The sequence below is a fragment of the Vombatus ursinus genome, unplaced genomic scaffold (assembly GCF_900497805.2).
Source record: "Vombatus ursinus unplaced genomic scaffold, bare-nosed wombat genome assembly UNPS02009062.1, whole genome shotgun sequence".
NCBI classification, from domain to species: domain Eukaryota; kingdom Metazoa; phylum Chordata; class Mammalia; order Diprotodontia; family Vombatidae; genus Vombatus; species Vombatus ursinus.
The window spans coordinates 5,664,331-5,685,813 of NW_020948840.1; the positions used below are offsets into that span (position 1 = coordinate 5,664,331).

Below are 21,483 nucleotides of genomic sequence, written 5' to 3' on the forward strand. Positions count from 1 at the left end.
CAACCCTGACTTCGGAGTCAAAGAACCTGGGTTGAAATCCTAACTAATCCCAAGTAGATTACTTAACCTCTCTGGATCTCAATTTGTTCATCTTTTAAATGAGGGAGGTGGGCTAGATAGCTGCTAAAGCCCTTTCAGCTTCAGCTACGTAATTAACGGTAGGTTTTTCTCTTTCTTCTCCTCCACTAGGCTTGGGTATCCTTGCCACCCTCTCCGAGGTCTGCAATCAGAGCAGGAGGGTGACCATCGCGGTCTTCTTCCCTATAGAAATGGCCCCTGGAAGTCAAGGGAAGCGAAGGAGGACCTGGCGAAGGCGCGAGCCCGGGCGCACGCTGGTGTTGGAGAAGGCCCAGGTGTCAAGGGGACCTAGGCCCACGTGCGCAGCGAGGCAAGTCGCTCAAACCAGACTCTGCACCCCGCAGCACCTGCGTCCCAGACAGACAACTAGAGCCTCGCTTCCACTACGCAGTCTGCGCAAGCGCATCAAAGGGCTCAGTGAAGGCCTCTCGCAACGGTACCCGCCCTCACCCCGCCCTGGGGACCACCGGCGCGGGAGAGTGACGTAGGCAGCAGCGACGCGGACGGAGTTTCTCTCGGAGCTTTGGCGTGTAGTTTAAGGCACCATGGCGGCTACGTCTAAACCCAAGCTGTCAAAGAATCTGATGCGGATGAAGGTACGAGACGTCGCGGCGGGAGATGGTGTGGTGTCCGCGAGGGAGGCTGAGGCTGCAGGAGTGGAGAGGGGCGAGGCCTCGAAGCTAGTCTCGGAGGCCGCGGTGTGGGGTGGTAGGAAAACTAGGGCCAGACCATGGAGGGTTTTGAATGCCAGACTCAGAAGGCTGGAGTTTATTGTCCGAGCGATAGAAAAAAAAGCCTTTGAAGGTTTTCTTCAGGAGAGTCACGTGGTCAGAGAAATTTTAGAAATGAATATCCAGAGGCTATCAGGGCCCCTTCCATGTCACTTTTCTGATGACTTTGTATGTATTTCCTGTTTACTTACACCTCTAGAATTTTTTTCTTTTGCATGTAGTAGAATGTGAGCTTCTTGAGGCAGAGGCCTTTTTTTTTTTGTTTGGTTAGCTAGTCAGTAAAATATTTATTAAGCGCCTGTTAAGCCAGGCACTGAGCTAAGGTCCTAGGGTTAAAAAAAAAAATACAATCCCTGCCCTCAAGAAGCTCACTGTCTAATGGAGGACACAACACTCAAACAACTATGTACAAACGCTATATAGAGGATAAATTGAAAATAATAGACAGAGAAAAGACACTAAAATCAAGGGGGATTGACTTCCTGTAGAAGGTGGGATTTTAGCTGGGACTTGAAGGATGTCAGAAAAGCCAGGAAGCAGAGATTAGGTGGGAGAGAATTTCATTTTTTCTTTTTATCCCTAGCACCTAGGGCAGTGCCTAGCACATAGTAGGCTTATAAAAGGTTGTGAAATCGATGAGTGAATGAAGGTTCAGACTGAATTGGAGTAGGATAGGCTGGAGGAAGAGAGAACTTATGAGAAACTAAAAAAAAAAGAATTCAGACAAGAAGTGAATTAAAGTTGATGCTGAGGTTTGGTAACTAGGAAAACTGGAGATACCATTGACAAAAAAGAGTTGTGTGTGAGTGGAGAATGGTAGTGGTAGATGAGTCTTGTTTTTAAGTTTGAGGTGCTTGCAAAGACATCTGACTATTAGGGATTTTCCAAACGTGTTTTGAAATGGTCAGGAAATTTCAAGAGAGAAAAATTGAGGTTGAAGATAGAAATTTGGGGATCAACACCAAGGTAATAGTTGTTTACTTTTGAAATCCACCGCAGAGTTTTAATTTGTCTAAGGAATAATTTGTAACCATTAGAGGCTCCAGAGAGAAAGGAAGAGAATTCTAGGCCTTTTTGTATCTCTCTTTGTATCTCTCACCTTTGTGTCTTTTTTTTTTGTTGTTCCCTCTTTTCATTTGGCCATAAAATGGAATTGAATGTTTTAAAGTGTATTATATTTATTATCAAATCAGCTTTTAATAACTTTATGTACATCCATCTTAGTCTTATAAGTAATCATGATCTACAAATGTATTGATGATAGCCTTGATGAAAATGTGGAAAGAAAACAGACAGGTTTTTTAAATCTTTCTATTGCAATCCATACCTACAACCATTCAGTTGACCAGAAGTAGAAAAGACAAATTCTTCTTCACAAAGACTCTCCTTCATTAAGGAATCTCTCCTGTATATTTTAAGATCATATAAGATTCCTTAGTATATGCAATCACAGAGATAATTGTTCGGTGACCTTCTGATTATTGTCAAGTGAGACATAAAACTAGAAGATACCCTCACCAAAACTGGGTGAATACCAAAGGTTTTCATCATCCTTGTCATGGAAGATATACTGCCCATGATCGAGTTGGAATTGGAGCTTCTTTACAGATGATGAGATTTTTCAGATACTTCCATTTTCAGGTGATAATGCTGGTTACATTGAGCCCCAGAACCTTAAGAATCTCATGATTAGTCAAAAGAGGTGGGACAATCAATTTATTCAGGAAAATACAAATGAATGGCAAGTGCCTATTGTCCAGACCATGATATGAATAATTAGATGTCTATCTATTGACATCAGTACTTATATTTGGCATAGGCATTGCAGATAGACAATGAATTGGTCTCAGAAGTGAATAGGAAGAGTGGGGTGGATTATACTCAAGATTTTTTGCAGTGCTTTTGTGATTCTAAACTCCTAGACACACACTTATCTTTTAACATTAGTCTTCTCCCATCAAAACTCTGTTTGCAAATCTTGTATTATTATCTCCATAGAATCAGAGTTGCAGTTAACGCAAAGGGCAGTAGATAGACACAAGTTAAGTGAAAATGGCATACATCATTTTCTTACACTTCCCTTTATGGCACTACTCAGATATTGCATTTTTTACAAATTGGAAGTTTGTGGGAACCCTGCATCGAAGAAGTCATTCGGTGCCATTTTTCCAACAGCATGTGTTCACATTATGTCTGTATCACATTTTGGAAATTCTTTCAATATTTCAAACTTTATTATTATAATATATGTTATGGTGATCAGTAATCTTTTTTCTTTTTTTTTAATTAATTTATTTATTTTTAGTTTTCAGCAGTCACTTCCATAAGCTTTTGAGTTTTAAATTTTTCTCCCTCTCCCTCCCCAAAACGATGTGCAATCTGATATAGGCTCTACATATACATTCCTATTAAACATATTTTCACATTAATCATGTTGTAAGGAAGAATTAGAACCAATAGGAGGAACCACAAGAAAGAGGAAACAAAACAGAAGAAAAAAATGCAAATAGTATGCTTCGATCTGCATTCCAACTTCATCATTCTTTCTCTGGACGTGAATAGCATTTTCCATCGTGAGACTTTTGAAGATGTCTTAGATCCTTGCATTGCTGAGAAGGGCTAAGTCTATCAAAGTTAGTCATGGAACAGTAGTGGCTGTTACTGTGTACAATATTCTCCTGGTTCTGCTCACTTCACTCAGCATCAGTCCATACAAATCTTTCCAGGTTTTTCAAAGGCTGCTTGCTCTTCATTTTTTATACCACAGTAGTATTCCATTACATTCATATAACCACAACTTGTTCAGCCATTCCCCAGTTGATGAACATCCCTTCAATTTCCAATTCTTTGCCATCACAGAAAGAGCTGCTATAAATATTTTTGTACATGTGGATCCTTTTTCCATTTTTATGATCTCTTTGGGATACAGCCCTAGAAGTGCTATTGCTGGGTGTGATCAGTAATCTTTGATGATACTATTATAATTGTTTTGGGTCGCCACAAACCGCACGTAAGATGGTGAACTGAATTGATAAATATCATGTGTGTGTTCTAACTGCTCCATTGACCAGCTGTTCCTTATCTTTCCCTCTCCTTGGGCCTCCCTATTCCCTGAATCACAACAATATTGAAATTAGGCCAATTAATAATCCTACAGTGGCGTCTAAGTGTTCAAGGGAAAGGAAGAGTCAATCTATGTGGCAAACTTCGTGGTTAACTTATTTTAAGAAATTGCCACAGCCACCCTAGTCTTCAGCAAGCACCACCTGAATCAATTAGCAGCCATCAACATCAAGTCAAGACCCTCTAAAAGCAAAATGATTACTACTTGCTGAAGACTCAGGTTATGGTTAGCATTTTTTTTAGCAATGAAGTATTTTTTAATTAAGGTATCTACATTTTTTTTAGACATAATACTATTGCATACTTAATAGACTACAGTTTAGTGTAAACATAACTTTTGCATGTACTGGGAAACCAAAAAATTCACACAACTTGCTTTGTTGGTGGTGGTCTGGAACTGAACCTGCAATATATCTGAACTATGCTCATATTTCTAATAATGACCTCTGCTTAAAAGGAGTAAGGGATGTTATGCAGGAAATGTATGTATGATTGGAAAAGAGGTGGATCAGTCATAAAGTGATAAGAGATAGATAGATGAACACCCAAGAAAAAGAATTCCAAATTGTTTAGCAGATTTTCTTAAGTCAGTCAATAAGCATTTATTAAATATTTACTATGTGCCAACTACTATGCTAAGGATAAAAAGGTAAAGTCAAAAACAGGGTTCTCATCCTCAAGGAGCCCACATTCTAATGGAGAAGACAAGATGCAAATAACTGTGTACATATTAGACATATACAATGTAACTGGGAAATTATCTCAGAAAGAAGGAGGAATGGAGTGGGGGGTGGGGCATGAAAGTCCTCCCATAAAATGTTGGATTTGAGTAGAAGCTTCCAGGTGTGTGGGAACTGAGGTGTTGAAGATGAAGTCTGAGAGCATTGTATGCCTGGGGGACAGCCAGTGCACATAGAGTCACTAGATGGAATGTCAGGTGTGAGGAACAGCAAGTAGGCCAATATAAATGGAACATGCAGTTTGTGGAGTGGAGTACAGTGTAAAAAGACTCAAAAGATAGAACGTGGCCAGGCTGTAAATGGCTTTAAATGCCAGTGAGAATTTTATATTTGATCCCAAGAGTAATGGAGTCCTGGAGCTTATTGAATATATGTGTATTGAGGGAGTAGGGGAGAGGGACAAAGGTCAGACCTTTGTTTTAGGAAAATCACTTTGGCATCTGAGTAGAGAATGGGTTGGAGTAGGGAGAAACTTGGCACAGGAAGATAAATTGGAAGGCTATTTCAGTGATCTAAGAATCACAAAAAGATGTCTTTCAGTCTCATACTGACCGAGGGGATAAAATTATGGATCCATAAAAGTATTAATTAAAGTTTAAAACTATCTTTAGCTCATTACTTGACTGATCATATTGTTTTTAATCCAGTTCATGCAAAGGGGGTTGGATGCGGAAACTAAAAAACAGCTAGAGGAGGAAGAAAAGAAAATAATCAGTGAAGAACACTGGTACTTGGATTTACCTGAACTTAAGGAGAAAGAGTGAGTTTATTGGAATTTGTATCAGTGATGTCTCATTTATCCAAAAGAAATTTTCTGTAAATGAGAGTAAATTAAATGCAAATGAACTGCCTAGGAAGATTTGCCAATCTTTTGCTTTCTTCATTTTGATGCTATTTGCCGGGGTAAAAAATTTATGAGGTAGATATTCAGACATGATTTTTTTCTTTAGTTAAGTCATCTCTGCCTGTTCCCTTGTGTCTACTAAGAACCTAAAATTGGCTAGTTTTGCATTTTATTCTTGGTTTTTATTTGCTACTCTTTATTGCAAATAATAAAGACATGGTATTCATATAAATATATTTCCCCCTTTAGGAGTTTCATAATAGAGGAGCAGAGCTTTATGCTTTGTGAAGATCTTTTGTATGGAAGAATGTCTTTCAGAGGGTTTAATCCAGAAATTGAGGTATTTAATAGTTACTCCAAATCTGAGATTTTTCTAATTTAATCACTTCTACCAGTAATGGATTTTTTTTTTAAAAACTAATTTATCCGTAATGGAAGATAACAGGTCTTAGAGTATATAGGACAGCATCTGGTCTTGTTGTCATTTGAAGATGGGACTTCATAATCCCAGTCTTCTGTAAAAATGTCAGGATTTTGATTCAAATAATGTTATTTGTTCTGAAATTTTTTTCTCATTGGTCTTTACAGATATATCTCCCTTTTATGTACCTGAAGTTTCCCTTTAAATTATTGTGTAAATTAAGTTTAAATTCTTATGCATAGGATATAAAGGCAACCTATGACACATTCTTTTATCAATCCATAGAGTGATTATTGCCAGAAGAGACATTAGAGGTCATCTGGCCAGCCCCCTTATTTTGCAAATGAGGTAAGTGAGGCCAGAGGTGAACTAATTTGCTTTAAGGTCACACAATTTATAATTACCCGAGCCAGAATTGAAGCCAGCTTATCTAACTCAAATTTAGTGCTCTGTCTACTATATCATGCTTTAAACAAATAATCGTTACCTAATTTATTTTGTTCATCTGGATTTTCATAAATCAGGTTTGTGGTAAAGTAAGCATATGCAGTAAAGATTTGTTCCCCTTTAGTTTGAGGAGTTTTAATGGTTTCATTTAATTCAGCAAATACTAACTGCCTACTATGTACTCCTGTCATGGGAAGGGAAGCAGTATAGAGATAAATTTGCCACTCTCTTTGTCTTCAAGGAGTTTATAATTTGGTAAGCTAACCAGTATGATAGAAGACAAGGAGCTAGGTAGAAAGGGGATACAGAAAAAATGAGTGGGAGAGAAACCCAGTCATAAATAAAGACCATCTTAAAGAAAGGGGCCCCCTAAAACAGAAACCATAACCAGGTGAAAGTTGGCAGGAACCAGTCCTGAAAGGGAGGCAAGCAAAGTGGATCAGATATGCCTAAGAAATGAAGAAGTTCCACCGTGTCCTACTTGTGTATAAGTCTGCAGAAGGCACCAGAAGACCCAGGGATTGTGATCAGGATGTTGGGAGTCTCGGGCTAGCCCCTTGAGGGCCTTGGGTCTAGACTTGCAAGAAGCCCCATTAATAGGAGAACTTTGCTTCAAAGTATTCTGTAAGTATTTTCCCAGGGTGAATTAGGAGGTGTCACTGTCCAAATAGTCAAGAGTCCATTTCCAGAGTGTCTCTGGAGTCTGGGGTCTGCCAAACTAGGTACATCAATCAAATAAATGGCTCATCTTTGTGAAACATTTTAAATTTTATAAAGTGAGACCACTTGTTTATACATTGTTGTTTGATCCTCACAAAGTCCTGGGATTATCAACATTTTCCAGATGAATGAATAGGTTCAGAGAAGTAATGTAACTTGACCTTCATCATAGAGCTAAGAAAAGTCTTAAGCAGATTCTACCCTAGGTCTTTTCATTGTGTGCTCTATTCACTAAACTACATTATACAATCCTTCGACTTCTGGGCTACTGAGCTGCTTAACTTTGGGTTTTGTCGTGGCTCTGAGCCATATCTATTCGTAACATAGCAAAGCTGTCATCAATAGCATAATTACATGAAAATGCAGTAAAGATTCTGTGAACTGATACCACTTGGTGTGTGCCTCATTTCAAATACACGCAAGGATCTGCATATGTAAGCCCAAGTATTGGAAAACTAGATTGGGACAAGTTTCTGTGCCCTTCTGAGTAAGAGTAAGACCCCAGGAAAAAGGTGAATATCAGGGTTTGTACTCCCCTTTCAGTTTTAAGGAATGCAAGGACCCCAAGAATTCCTATGCCCTAGATGGGATAGGACTAATCCACTCGGGACTGATTAAGGAATATTTATGTGCCATCGTGACAACCTCTGAGTGAACAGTACAAAAGATTTTTCTATAGTTGTCTCATACAAAAATCTCTTCTACCCATCATTCCTATGTCATCACCTCAATTAATCTGGAAAAAACTCTCCAAATTGCAGTTGCTAAAAAGTGATTTATCATTTCTGGCTTTTAAAAAGGGGCAGAAGGGCAGCTTGGTGGCACAGGGGATAGAGCATCGGCCCTGCAGTCAGTAGGACCTGATTTCAAATGTGGCCTCAGGCACATAACACTCACTAGCTGTGTGACTCTGGGCAAATCACTTAACCCCAATTGCCTCACTCAAAAAGGGGGGGAGCAAAATGAGGGTAAATTCTGATGTTTCATAGATTGTCACATAACAAACAGAATTTACCTTCATGAATGGTGTAAGAGTTTCACTGTTCTCCAAGAAATACTAAAATATTATAGGAAGATTTACAATGTTTTGGGCAAATAATTAAGGACGTGGGCAACTGTCCAAGAGAGAGGGCACAGATGGCTTATAATCGGTACTAATAGAATGACAGCCCATACCAGTGTGAGATCACACATTCACTGAAGTAAATTCTGCATCAGAAGGCTTTTGAAAACTATAGTGATTTTCATCTGTAAACGTATTTATTTGTTTTAGTGGATGATAGCTTAGGTAGGAGAAACAATTTAAAATGGAGAGGAAAAAAACAGTAGAGAACAAAGACGTTTTAGGATCTGGGTAGGAATTTGACTTGATGGCCAACTCTTAAGGTTTTGTGGTCACTTTTATTTTATCTCTAAAACTCTGATTCTTAACTAGAGGTGCATCAAATGGGGATTTGAGAGTTTCACAGAATGTAGGTTTTCTACCTTTAGTTATAACATACCTATAATCTAGATTTTCTTTAGAAGCATATGGCAAAGTAATGGCTCTACTGAGTTGTTAGATTTCAGTTGCTGCTGCATGGTTGTTTGTTTCAGCAAACATCTTAAGTAGCATTTACAGATTCTGGCAATGTTTGTAACAGAAAGGAGACTGGAGCGAACAAGCATTTATTAACTGCCTACCCTGTGCCAGGTGCTGTGCTTTATAAAATATTTACAAAAAAGATACAAAATATCTTATTTCATCCTCACAACAACCCTGGGAGGTAGGTGCTCTTATAATCCCCACTTTACAGATGAAGAAACTGAGGCAAAGATGCTAAGTGATGTGCCAAAGGTCCACAGCTAAAAATTATCTGACACTGTATTAAAACTCAGGTCTTCTTGATTCCAGGCCTGGAGCCCTATCCACTGCACCACAAGTACCACAATACAACCTACATTTGTTCTGTGGTTCAGTCATCTATCCTCAAATACATTAGTAACTAACAAGTACAGTGGAAAGACCATTGGACTGGAAGGCAGGAGTCACTAGGTCCAGTCTTTGCTCTGCTACTAACTGTGTGACCACTTAACTTCTTTGGGCCTAAGTTTTCCCATCCTTGACATGAGGATGATCTCTAAGTCTCTTTTAGTTAAAGTGCTATGAATCTGAGTTTGAAAAGCTTTCAGGTAGATACATCTTAAGTAATTTTAAGTAGATTTCAAGAAAACCTGAAATTCAGGTAGGAGTTAAGGATCCTTGTATTTTGAGAGGGAAAAATGGCATCATAAACCAAATGGACTTATTGTAGTAAAATTTGCAATCTAGAAACCTCTCTGGCCATGTTTTATAGTAACACACAAGGATTTCATCTGCATAGGAAACTTTATGTGGGAAACTTTTAACATTGCAGACCATATTTAATCTAATAACTTAGGTAACCAGCAGACAGTTTCTTGAGGTACTTAGAGAGTGAGTGACTTTTCCAGTGACACATAGCCACTGATTATCAGGTGGGATCTGAACCTAGGCCTTCTTGGAGATAAGCCCAACACTTTATAATTCCAAGCTTCCTTATTGTCCATTTTTTATCATTTAAAAAGTGTTATTGATGGTTTACAATGTCTTAATTTTTGTACAATTGCTGTGAGTGTGGTTTGTAGGTAATAGAATAGCTAGGTGTCCAGAAGACTAAAATGTATTCAGTAAGAGTAGTCTGGGGTACTGCACAGATTGAACAGAAAAACAAACTGATTTGAGCATAGAGATTTATTCAAAATAAAAAATAAAATAATCTTCTTTAGAATCTTTTTTTTGGGGGGGGAGGTAGGCAATGGGGTTAAGTGACTTGCCCAGGGTCACACAACTAATAAGTGTCAAGTGTTTTAGGCTGGATTTGAACTCAGGTCCTCCTGACTCCACGGCCTGTGCTCTAGCAACTGCACCACCTAGCTGCCCCCTAGAATATCTTTCCAACAACTTTTTGACCAAATTCTATCACTTAAAACCAGGGAGAAGTTATTTCTTATCCCAGCAAAAATCTCAGCATTAAACAGGTGACCAAAGTAGAATGTACTTCTTATAAATAAAATTTAACCTTCTGTGTCCTCTCTGGTAATCTCAGTTACTTCACTAAAGTGCTTTTTTTTTTTTTAAGCACTGATTTCCTCAACATCTGTGGGACAGTATTTTTCTTTGGTTGGACTCAAAATGCTTACTATTACTAGCCCAGCAATAGTCCCAAACCAACCCTGAGATCCCGGTAGCCAGGGGTTGTACAAAGAGATAGTATGTGACAGTGGCAAGAGTTACATATTCATAGTCAGAAAACCTGGGTTTCACTTTTAACTATATTATTATTATTACTTATGTGGGCTTATGCAAGTAATTTCACCCTTCCTTTTCCACATGATTGCAGAGGGGCAGAAGAGATTATATGCTCTCTTACATCCCTTCCCAACTCTACAGGCTATAACTTTTTTTTTTTAAGGTTCTTGTGAAAAGAAAAGGCACTGGCCTAGAAATCATAAATTGTGCATTCCCTAGCCCATCTGTGCTATTAACTGCAATCTTAACGTATGTGGACCTCTGTTTCCCCAGTAATTCAAACTTGCTTAGTAAAATCAGGGGATTAGACTAGATGATTTCTAAAGTCCCTTCTAATTCTTAATAATTTGTGATTCTATGACTTCCTCAGTTTGCACAGTGTATAGTATGTAGATTGAAATTGTCTTCTGCACACCCAGGATTCTTGCTGAGATCAAAGAACATCTGGGTCATGATGAAGTTGCTTAACTACGTTTGGAATTGCCGAGTCCCCAAGACACACATTTTACATGCTTTAACAACCAAAGATACCGTCATCTTCAGAACTGGCCCTAAACCAGCTTCATGCAATTGGAGTTGATCACTCTGTCCCCTTTTAATTCCCCCACATCTACCAAACCAGAGAACCCCATCTACATATAATTTGTGTGTCTCAAGCAGCCACTGACCTTCCTATTAAAACCATGTATGGCTATCCAAGCTACAATTTGAAAATGTTTCCTTTGAGGTAGGCTTGATTTTGCTTTGTGATATTAAGTAGTTTACTTTATTCTCATTTCCTGACGATAAGAAAGGGGCTAAGGGAATCACGTGATCCTTAAAAATATGGAGAAAATCCTTGCCTACATTTGTTAATTTCTAGTAGCATGACATATTTAGAACCTATTATTTTGGCTTGGTTTTTCTTTGTTTGTTTGTTTTTGTTTTGTAAGCACTGTCAGGTAGCAGAATGCTAGAAGTTGACATTTACTCTAATCCTTTAAAAGTTAAGGAAAGTAGTTTGAAACTTGATTTCTCTCCTGCTTTTTCCTGCTCTCCTTTTGTGCCAGGAAGGAAGCAGTCCTGCATAAAGCCAGAGCTGGACCAGCTCTAATGCTCTGTTTCTTTTTAAGAAATTAATGGTCCAAATGAATGCCAAACACAAAGAGGAAGAAGTTGAAGATGTAACAATGGAGGCTGATGTGTCTGATGAAGAAATGGCCAGAAGGTAACTAGCCATTGCTTTATGAAAGCCTTATGAAAAGGGTACCATGTGTAACCCAGCTTACACTGGTGTTTCTGCCAGGAGTTCTCCCTCAAGGTTGGGAGATTGAAGGAAGGGAGAGCAGGAGCAGAACAGGACGATGACACTGAGAATGCATGATTTGAGTCAGTATTCTTTTTTAATCCTAGCCTTAAGTTGTTCACCCAGGGTGGCCAGTCTTAGTGCTTCTTGATAACATGCTGATTAAAACATAGCTCATTCCTTTAGTTTAATAGGAAAATGTAAAAAGTAGAATAGTGATTTCCTGGCATGAGGTTAAATATTTTGCGTTAGGTTTGCACAGTTCTGCTGACTCCAAGTCTCCACTGCACATTCTAAGCTTCTCTTAGTAGTGGTTTTGATTATGCTCAATAATTTTGTGTTGCAGATACCACCTGGGATTATTGACAAACCTTAATTCACACTACTTATAATGGAAACTGAATTTGCTATTATAATTTCTTTGTAGGTATGAAAGTTTGGTGGGCACAATTGGAAAGAAGTTTGCTAAAAAGAGAGATCGAGCACAGTATGACGAAGATGAAAATGGCAACATAAAACCAGTTAAAGCTAAGAAGATGTTTTTAAAGCCTCAGGAGTAGATTAAGCAAAATATGCAGGAAGATCTCTGGTACATTTTGAGACTATTTCTAATTAGAGTTGGTTGTGTAATTAGTAATGTTATTATACTTATTTGTAAAGAAATTTGTAAGTTTTGAAACATACGCTGTTCCAGAAACAGATGTGTGATGGATGTTATACATCCTTGGCCGAGGGGTTATCATTGACCATGGGGTCTTCAGTCTTGAGCTGTTAAACCTAATAGGCAATTATTCCCTAAAGCATTTGAGTTGAGAAAATAGTTGTTTCCTCTGCCTGATGGTTTATTTCAAAATCTCGGATATAAAATGACAGTACCATTTAAATTGTTCTTGGTATGTTTACATTTTATTTTAAAATATTAATTAAGGCAAGACAATAAATTCATTTGGGGATAAGGAAATTTTATAGCACAAGTCTTTTATAGGGAATTCATTTATGTGTACATATGGACAGAATGGAAATGTTATCATGAATCGTGGTAACTCCCATTCTGCAAAATATTTAGTTGCTGTCAGGTGAGATTACTGCTTCTGGCATTCTGCATATTTGTCTTGATGAATATTTGCAGCTCCTAAATATGGAGAAATATGTCCTGAAATAAATTTTTTTTTTCTTTCACGTGCTTATTGGTTTTTTCAGTCAGCAAATTAAACCCTGTTATGTACAGTCTATCGCACTAGACCAAAAGGAACACAAAAATGAATAAGATCAAGTCCTTGTCCTCAAGTTGTTTACAGTCTAGTAGGGGAAATAAGATATGAACACAGATGAATACAGTTTTAAAGTGTACTACAATGAGATCTGATTGGGGAGCACTTCCAATTGGGGAAGGCATATATACATTCAGGCAATTATATTTCAATTCAGTAATTTAATATCAAGCAATTCTCTCACTTGGTGCTATTATGAGAAACAATTGAGATGATATATATAAAGGTTCTCCAGTAGAAGGTGACAGAAGTAGTAGTAGCATAGTTGGATGTGAGGTGGTAACACAAGTTTATGTTGTGATTTGCAAAATATTTTTCATCACAACAGCCTTATGAGGTAGATTGTGCAAGTGTCGTCCCCATTTAACCCATGAGGAAACTTGAAGTTTAGAGACGGAAAGTGATTTGGCTCTAGTTACTTAGTTCGTGTCAGGAGCTGGAATTCCTAGTCTTGTTTTCTAGTGGTGCTACCACAAAGAGGTAGATCCTTTATGAATAACATCCAAAGGCAACTACAACTGCTTAACTGAAGCAGCCTAGGACAGTGGCAAATCAGTCCAACGTACATTTATTAGGCATCCACTGTGCTAGCAAGAACACTGGATTTGCAGTCAGGAAAAAGACCTAGGTTGAAATGGCACCTCCAACACTGTGTGACCCTGGACAAGTCCCATAATCCCTTGGAGCCTCATATTCCTCATCTGTCTGGAGCTATGATTCCTCACAGATGACTAGTTCCTCATCTGTAAAATGAAATTAATCCTCCCTGTAGTAGCTACCTCGCAGAATTGTGAGCATTAAATGAGATAACCAAACATTTATTGAGCACCTACTACTAAGCACTGTAGATACAAAGACCAAAGTGAAAGAGTCTCTGTCCTCAAAAAGCTCATATCCTACTGGGAAGACAATATGTACATGTACAGACATATACAAAATGGATGTAAGGTGACTCTGCATAGGAGAGGACTAGCATCTGGGATTCATGTAGCAGGTAGCACTTTAACTGAGCCTTAGGAATTCCAAGAGGCAAAAGAGAAGCAGGGAGTGCATTCCAGGACTGGAGGATTCTCAGTGGAAAGGCGTGAAGAATGGAGACAGAATTGGAAGTGCCTGCTATCAATCATTGTGCTACGTGCTGGGGATACAAAGGAGGCAAAAAAACACTCCCTGCCTCTCAAGGAGCTCATAATCTAATGGGAAAGACAACATGTGAACAACTATGTAAAAACAAAACAAAGTGAATATAAAGTGAAGATAATCCAGAGAGGGAACACACTAACATTAAGGAAGTTTGAGAAAGGCTTCTTGTAGAAGACAGAGTTTTAACTTGAACAGGAGAGAATCAGGGGGGCAAGGAGATGGAGATGAAGAGGAAGAGCATTCCAGGCATGGGGACAACCAGTGAAAATGCCTGGAGTAGGGAGCCCAGTTTGACTAGACTGTAGAGTACAAGAAAGGGGGCAGTATGGAATAAACATGGAAAGGGTGAGGGGCAGGGTTTGAGGCACATTCTAAAGGGCTTTAAATGCCAAACAGGTAAGTTGACATTTTATCCCAGAGGTACAGAGCCACTAGAGTTATTAAGTAGAGGAGTGACATGGTCAGACCTGGGCTATAGGAAAATCACTTTGGCAGGTGGGTGGAGGATGGACTGCAGTGTTGAGAGACTTGAGGAAGGAAAACCATTTAGAAGACGTATTAGAAAAGTCCAAGTAAGAGGTAATGAGGACCTAAGTTAGAGTAGGGGCTGTGTGGATAGAGAAAGGAACTAATATGAGAGACGTGTGGGGGTAGATAAGAGTATTTGACAAATAAGTGGATGTGTGAGCTAAACAATGGTGAGTCAAGGCTGTCACCAATACTGCAAATCTGGGTGACTGGAAGGATGGTGTAAGTGAAGCACTTTGTCAATGAATGACTTATAGTACTTTCCATGTATTCCCGTTTGATTCTCATAACAACCCTGTAATATAGGTGCCACTGGCTCAGACTCTTACAATCTAGTCACTGCTCAGATTCCTTAAGAACCTAGCCAATAGCTCACAAATGTTCAGATTCCTTAAGAGTCTGGCCAATATGGCAGATCCTTAATAAACCTTGTCTTTGGCTGAAAGAAGGCTTGGGTCAAATTGTTTCGAGCAGGACCTGGATGTTGTGATTTTAGGGGTCCAGCACCCCTAACCCTCTAGACCTCATCAATTTGATTTTGAAAATAATTTTTAAGCTCTTCCAGAAATTCTTGTTGGACTTACACCTGATTAATTTTCCCCCTTTGAGGATTTGTTTGAAAATGTTGGGAGCGTTTGGATGAGTACTTCCTTTGTCCACAATCTTGGTTCTTCCCCTTGAAGTCCCTAATTGTCATTCTCAAAGAAACGTAATTTATGTAAAATATTTATGGAAAAAAAAGTGTGTGTGGGTGTGTGGGTGAGTGTGTGCGCGCGCGCGAACGCGTGTGTGCTATTATCTTTATGTTACGGATTAGGAAATTGAGCCCAAGAAGTAAAGTAACACCCAGATGTAACTAAAAAGTATGTGAGGCAGGTTTCAAACTCAGGTCTTCTGACTCCAAGTTCAACACTACAGTATGACAGGCTGCCTCCCAACTAAAAGTCTGATTCAAGTCAGCCACAAACAAAAAGTGATGGGAGAGATTGTAGACTGGTGAAACAACTTGGCCTCCCTGAAATTCTTCACAGGGTTAGCTATCAGATCATGTGTAGCTGTGGAAAGAGCCCTAGGGTGTAGAACACACCCCCCAACACACCTTCCACTAACTGAACACAAAAGTGATGGGAGAGAATGTAGACTGATGAAACAACTTGGCCTCCCTGAAATTCTTCACAGGATTAACTATCAGATAATGTGTAGCTATGGAAAACAAGTCCTGGGGTGCAGAGCACATCCCCAACACACCTTCCACTAATGTAAGAGTCCTTGAATTAAAAAGTTCTCAAAAAAACCACTCCCTCAAATATATGAATTATTAACAACTCAGTATCAGTGCTATAGTCAGCTCAACTTTATTGAACTTTAATCTGAGACAGGAAGGAGTAATTCTGGAGCCCAGGATATTTTTTTTACATGTTGAGATGGCAGGTGAGTAAAGATGATCTAACAGAGGACAGCACAATGGTCATCATAAAATGGAACGAACAGTTCAAGGTTCAGTGGGACTTGGAATGCTTAGGTCTTTACCCTGCTTTGCTATGACTCAGATGTGTAAACTAGAACAGTTTCCTCATAGATTGAGGTCAAGGTTCTGTAGGAGAAGAGCTACCTGTGTTTCCTTCTGAGTTACCCATGGCCTCCTGATAGCCAAATGTCAAGAGCACTGGATTTGAAGTCAGTTAAAATCCCAACCCTGCTACTTTTCTCCCTTTTTCCAACTGCCTAACAAACATCTCCACTTGAATGTCCAACTGGCATTCCCCTCTCCTGACTGGACAGTGACCTCACCCCTTTAGGGCTTCGAAAGCGGAATCGGCTACCTCAAGAGGTCGTAGTTACCCCATCCTCAGAGGTCTTCAAGCACAGATTGGACTACTGTCAGAGATGTTATAATAGAGATTCTTTTCATGTATGAGTTAGGTTAGATGGCCAGTGAGATTCCTTCTGACTCCCAAATTATATGATTCTCCTGCCCATCTAAATTTCAGGAATTAATAATTAAAGGCTCTGATATTCCAGGGGCTAAAAGTTTTTCCAATGTACTTTTGGTAATGGGGTTTCTGAAACCTCACTGCCAATCTAGTAGGCAGTTTTGCCTAACTGTTTTGTGGAAGTCAAGGTAGGGAAGCTTTTTTTTTAGTTTGTTTTTTTTTTGTAAAGTGTCTTTTAACCTCAAAATGTAACATACAAAATTTATCAATAAAATAATGTTTTGAAAACTTCACTGTCATGGTGCATCTATTTCCTAACCCCAATTGCTACTCTATAGATTTTCCCTTCTAAATGGTAAAAAATTTGTCACCATGCTTTGGTACGAGCTTTTTCTCAAGGCTGATATTGAATATATCCTTCAGGATCTTCTCAATATCTTCATGTTCCAGAATCTTAAACTCCATCAAATCCATGTTTTCCTTGTAATTGAATCTTCTGTGACTAAAAGTCCAGCCAACTAAACAGTAAACTCCATCTACTGTCTGCAGAGAACAGAAAGACTTGCTTGTAAAAACAGAATTAGGAGAAGTCTGAAGGTAGATATTTGCAGATTCAAATTCTTCTATTGTTCGTGGCTGGAGAGTAAAAGAGTAGATATGACGGAATTCATTTTTTTCCAAGAGATCGGAGTTTTGAAATTCTGGGTTTGGAATGAATTGTTTCCGTCTTATTTGGTCCAAGTACCAGATTCCATTGTCTTCTTTCAAGCGGAAGATGCAAGGAGGCTGAGGTTGATCCTTTCCAGAAACCAGTTCCATTGGCTGCCATATTTGATGAGACCTGCCAAACGCACCATCCACTATATAGGCTCTCTCACCTATTGTGACCTTTAGGAGCAGGTGAATCATAGTGCTATACTGCCTCCTTAAGGTACTGTAAACATATCCCCCTAAAATTGTAGTCTCATAGCCCATTGTGGTCAAGACCCAAAAGAGAAGATGATTGACTTCTAGACACCACCCACCCCTCTTCCTCCTCACAATCTTGTCATACGCAGCCTCTAAGCTCAATGATATGGGTATTCCACAGTGAATGTCCAAGTTCTCAAAAGGCACAGCTTGGATATGATGCAGCATCACTTCAGTTAAAGTCTCCAAATCCGACTTCTCACTGGAATGATTATAGCCAATCCTTGCGAAGTATTCTCTGATGTCCATGTTCCCTGTAACAAAGCAGTATAGTTTCACTTGATGGTAGAATACTAGGAGGGTAGTGTGTATGAAACAAGGATAGCACCAAGTGGTGGAGACTGATAGCCAGTCTAAGAAATCTGAGCTTTACTCAGACAATAAGTAGCCACCAATAGACTTTGAGCAGAGGAATGAAAGGATCAGATTTATGCATGAAGAAGCTTAGTTTGGCATCACTGTGAAAGATGGATTAGATTGGGGGGTGAGGGTCAGTGGAGAGACAACTTTAGCTACTGTAGAAACCTAAATGCATGGTAGTAGGGATCCATGTTAGTATGGTGGTAATAGAGATGAGGCCATTCATAATCTCCCTTGATGCCAATGCTTTTCCCTCTATGATTACCTCTAATCTAAACTGAACATAAGTAGTCTATACATAGTTATTTGCATGATATCTCTTCCATTATCCTTGAGAGCAGGGACAGGGTTTTTTGGTTTGGTTTGGTTTCCTTTCTTTGTATCCCCAGGGCTTAGAACATTGCCTGGCACAGGAAAGGTGCTTATTAATAAATATTGGTTGGCTTCACTTGACATGGTGGATGAAAGAGATATTGAAAAGGTAGAATTGCCAGGACTTGGTAACTGACTAGAGAAGTCAAGGAGACTTCTCCTTGAGAAGTCAAGGAAAAAGAGAACAGTCAAACATGGGAGACTGGTTGAATGCTGCTGCCATTAACAAAAGGTGAAGTCAAAAGGAAGAGCAGGCTTGGCTTTGGACATTTTGACTTTAAAGAATCATTGAGACATCTAAATATAGAGGTTCAGAAGACTGTTGGAGATGCTAGTCTGGAGCTTGAGAGAGAGTACAGGGCCAGAGGATGTAGACTTAGTGAATATTTCTGTAAAATTAGGAGTTGCAACTGTGGAAGTGAACAAGGTTGTCAAATCTTAAGACAGAAGAAAAGAGGCTTAAGGATAGAAGCTTGGGGAGCACTCACTTTAAGGGAAGAATTTGAGAAGTTAGTGAAGGAGACAGAAAAGAAGCAATTATCAAAGAAAGAGGAGACCCAAGAATTTGGTCTCTAAGACAAAGATTCTCAACCTCAGGGTCCATGGAACCCCAAGAGATCCATGGATATATTTCAGAGGGTCCATGATTTTGGATAGGAAAAATATTTTGATAACTGCATTTGAATATAATTGGTTTCCTTTGTAACCATATGGATTTTATTTTATGTATTTAAAATGTTACTTGGAGAAGAGGTCCATAGGCTCCTTCAGATTGCCAAAGGGATCCATGACACAAAAAAAGTTAAGAACTCCAACTCTAAGCAAAAGGATGAAAGAATATCCCATAGGATATGGGGGTAGTTAATGGTGTCAAACACTGTGGAGTTCAAGAAGGATGAGGGCTGAAGCAAAGGACACTGGGTTGGCAAGCAGGTTGTTGGCAATCATTGACAAAGTAGTTTCAGTGGAATTAGGAGAGGGAGAAGTCAGATTTCAAGGGGAAAGAGTGAGTTGGAGAGAAAGAGACATTGGGCCTAAACAGTTATGGATATAGATGGCTTTTTTTCTGAATTTTAATCATGAAAGGTAGAAAAAAAATCTAGCATTTGAATTTGGGAAAAGAATCAATGTAAATCTCAACCCCAAAAGACTGGCATTTTGGCCATAGCATCTCCTAAATACTGGTGATTAAAGCATGGAAGGACTTCAATCTTCTTTGGCAGAGGGCATACCCACAGTGATAAACTCAAATCTTGTTAAGTACTGAAGTAATTATGATGCTATTTATAACTAAATAATTTTCTTTTTGTTACAGACAAGTTGTAATTGAGTGGAACATCCTAAGATCATAGATTTGTTCAGTTGTTTTTTCAGTCATATCTGACTCTTTGTGACCCCATTTGGAGTTTTCTTGGCAAAGATACTGGAGTGGTTTGCCATTTCCTTCTCTATCTCATTTTATAGATGAGGAAACTGAGACCAAGAGTGTTAAGTGACTTGCCCAGGGTCACATAGCTAATAAGTATCTGAGGCCAGATTTGAACCCATGAAGATGAATCTTCCAGACTTCACAGCCAGCACTCTATCCACTGCACCACCAATCATAGATTTAGAAAAAACCTTAATGGCCCTTCATTTTACCAATAACTGAGTCCCAGTTTTTGCTCAAGGTCACACTATGGCAGGGCCAGGATTCAAACCCAGGTCCAGGTATGGGATTCAAACCAGGTATTGACCTAAATCCAGCATTTTCCACTCTTCCAAACTGCATATATGATAGATTTCTGTGACCTTAGATGGGGAAAAAAATTACATATTTATTTTCACTAAATTCTAACTGAAACTTAGATGTTCCTTCAAGTATGAATGTAGGCAATAAAAAAAAAATAAAAATTCTAAAACGGGATCTATAAACTTCACCAGACTACCAAAAGGTATGACGCAATAAAAGTTAAGAACACCTGGACTAAGGATAACATGGGTTAGACCAGTTGAGTACACAACCAAAGTACCATGTACTCTCTAGGGTTCATTATATTCTAAACATATTTCAATATAATTGGTTTCTTTTGTGACCCTATGTATTTTATTTTACATACTTAAAAACATTACTCTGAGAAAGGGGGTCATAGGCTTCACTAGACCGCTGAAGGAGTCCACGTCCTAAAGAAGGGTAAGAATCCCTGATCTACATCGTGAGTGGGCACTCTCTGAACAGCCTTGTTAACTAATATCTAAAGCTGGTAAGGGTGAAATCTCTCAAACACAATCTCACTTGGATCCCAACAGCACAGTCGGCCCAACAGGGGCAACTGATGGCCAAGGTGTTCTCGGTCTGATCTTGACCCAGGCTTCACTCTGAGACAGAAGGAAAAGCTCTGAAAAAGGCTAGTGACTTAAAGAGAAAGTAACAATTTCAGGGAGAGTTGATGAAAAAAACACTCTTACCAGCAAAGAGGAACTTCCTGTGGGCAGGAGCTGGGGGATGGGGCAGTCTTCAGTTCCTGTACTAAAGTGGTGAGTTCCAACACTTCCACCAGGTAAGCCAGGCAAGGGCTGACCAGGGCTTCTTCCCAGCCTGAATTAGCAGATCTTCAGGCACTTACTGGCTTCTAGACACAGCTCTGAAGCTAGTTACTGTTGAGTTTCACCCTCCTTCCCTGATCTCCTGCCCAGGGTATGGACTCTTGGTTCTCATTGGCTATGGAACCAACTTATTTCTAGGGCATTTCCTTCCACACCCTGAGGTTTCTGGGACATGTAGTTTTGGGCTTTCACTCACCTCTCTCAGTTTACATTTCTATTCAATAATGCCCAGCACCTATTCATTGGTTGGTCTGTCCTACAAGAGGCAGAGAATATGACCCCAGCTCCTTCCCCCAAGAAGTAACCATCTTGTGGAGGAGGTAAGGCTTACACACACAGAGCAAGTAGGGATTACAAAACAACACAAAATCAAGAAACCAAATTGTGATGATCATGAAATCATTCATTTAGAGCTGGGTGGAACCTTAGATGCCACCTGCGCCAACCTCCTTGTTTTACAGATAAGGACCAGAAAGTTTAAGTGACTTTTCCCAGGTCATACACAAGGTAAAATGTTACAGTCAAGTTCTGAACTCAGGTCACCTACTTCCAAATCCCACATGTATCTTTCTACTACCTATTTTGGTTCCACTCTAAAATTTTACATCTCCCTCTCATTAC

General features: G+C 39.3%; 2 protein-coding genes across 2 annotated transcripts; one reads left to right on the forward strand and one right to left on the reverse strand.

Moving 5' to 3' along the window:
* Positions 1–562: 562 nt before the first annotated feature.
* MPHOSPH6 (M-phase phosphoprotein 6) lies at positions 563–12,882 on the forward strand. The gene is made up of 5 exons (XM_027850546.1): positions 563–674; positions 5,320–5,432; positions 5,766–5,856; positions 11,527–11,621; positions 12,127–12,882. Exons 1-5 carry the CDS (start codon positions 624–626, stop codon positions 12,257–12,259), a joined length of 483 nt encoding a protein of 160 aa, XP_027706347.1. The 5' UTR covers positions 563–623; the 3' UTR covers positions 12,260–12,882.
* A 3,091-nt stretch (positions 12,883–15,973) lies between these two features.
* Positions 15,974–20,958, reverse strand: LOC114034706 (arylamine N-acetyltransferase 1-like). The gene is made up of 2 exons (XM_027850469.1): positions 20,725–20,958; positions 15,974–17,798 (listed from the first exon to the last, which is right to left on the reverse strand). The coding sequence occupies exon 2, from the start codon at positions 17,791–17,793 to the stop codon at positions 16,924–16,926; it is 870 nt and encodes a 289-aa protein (XP_027706270.1). The 5' UTR covers positions 17,794–17,798; positions 20,725–20,958; the 3' UTR covers positions 15,974–16,923.
* Positions 20,959–21,483: the final 525 nt, after the last annotated feature.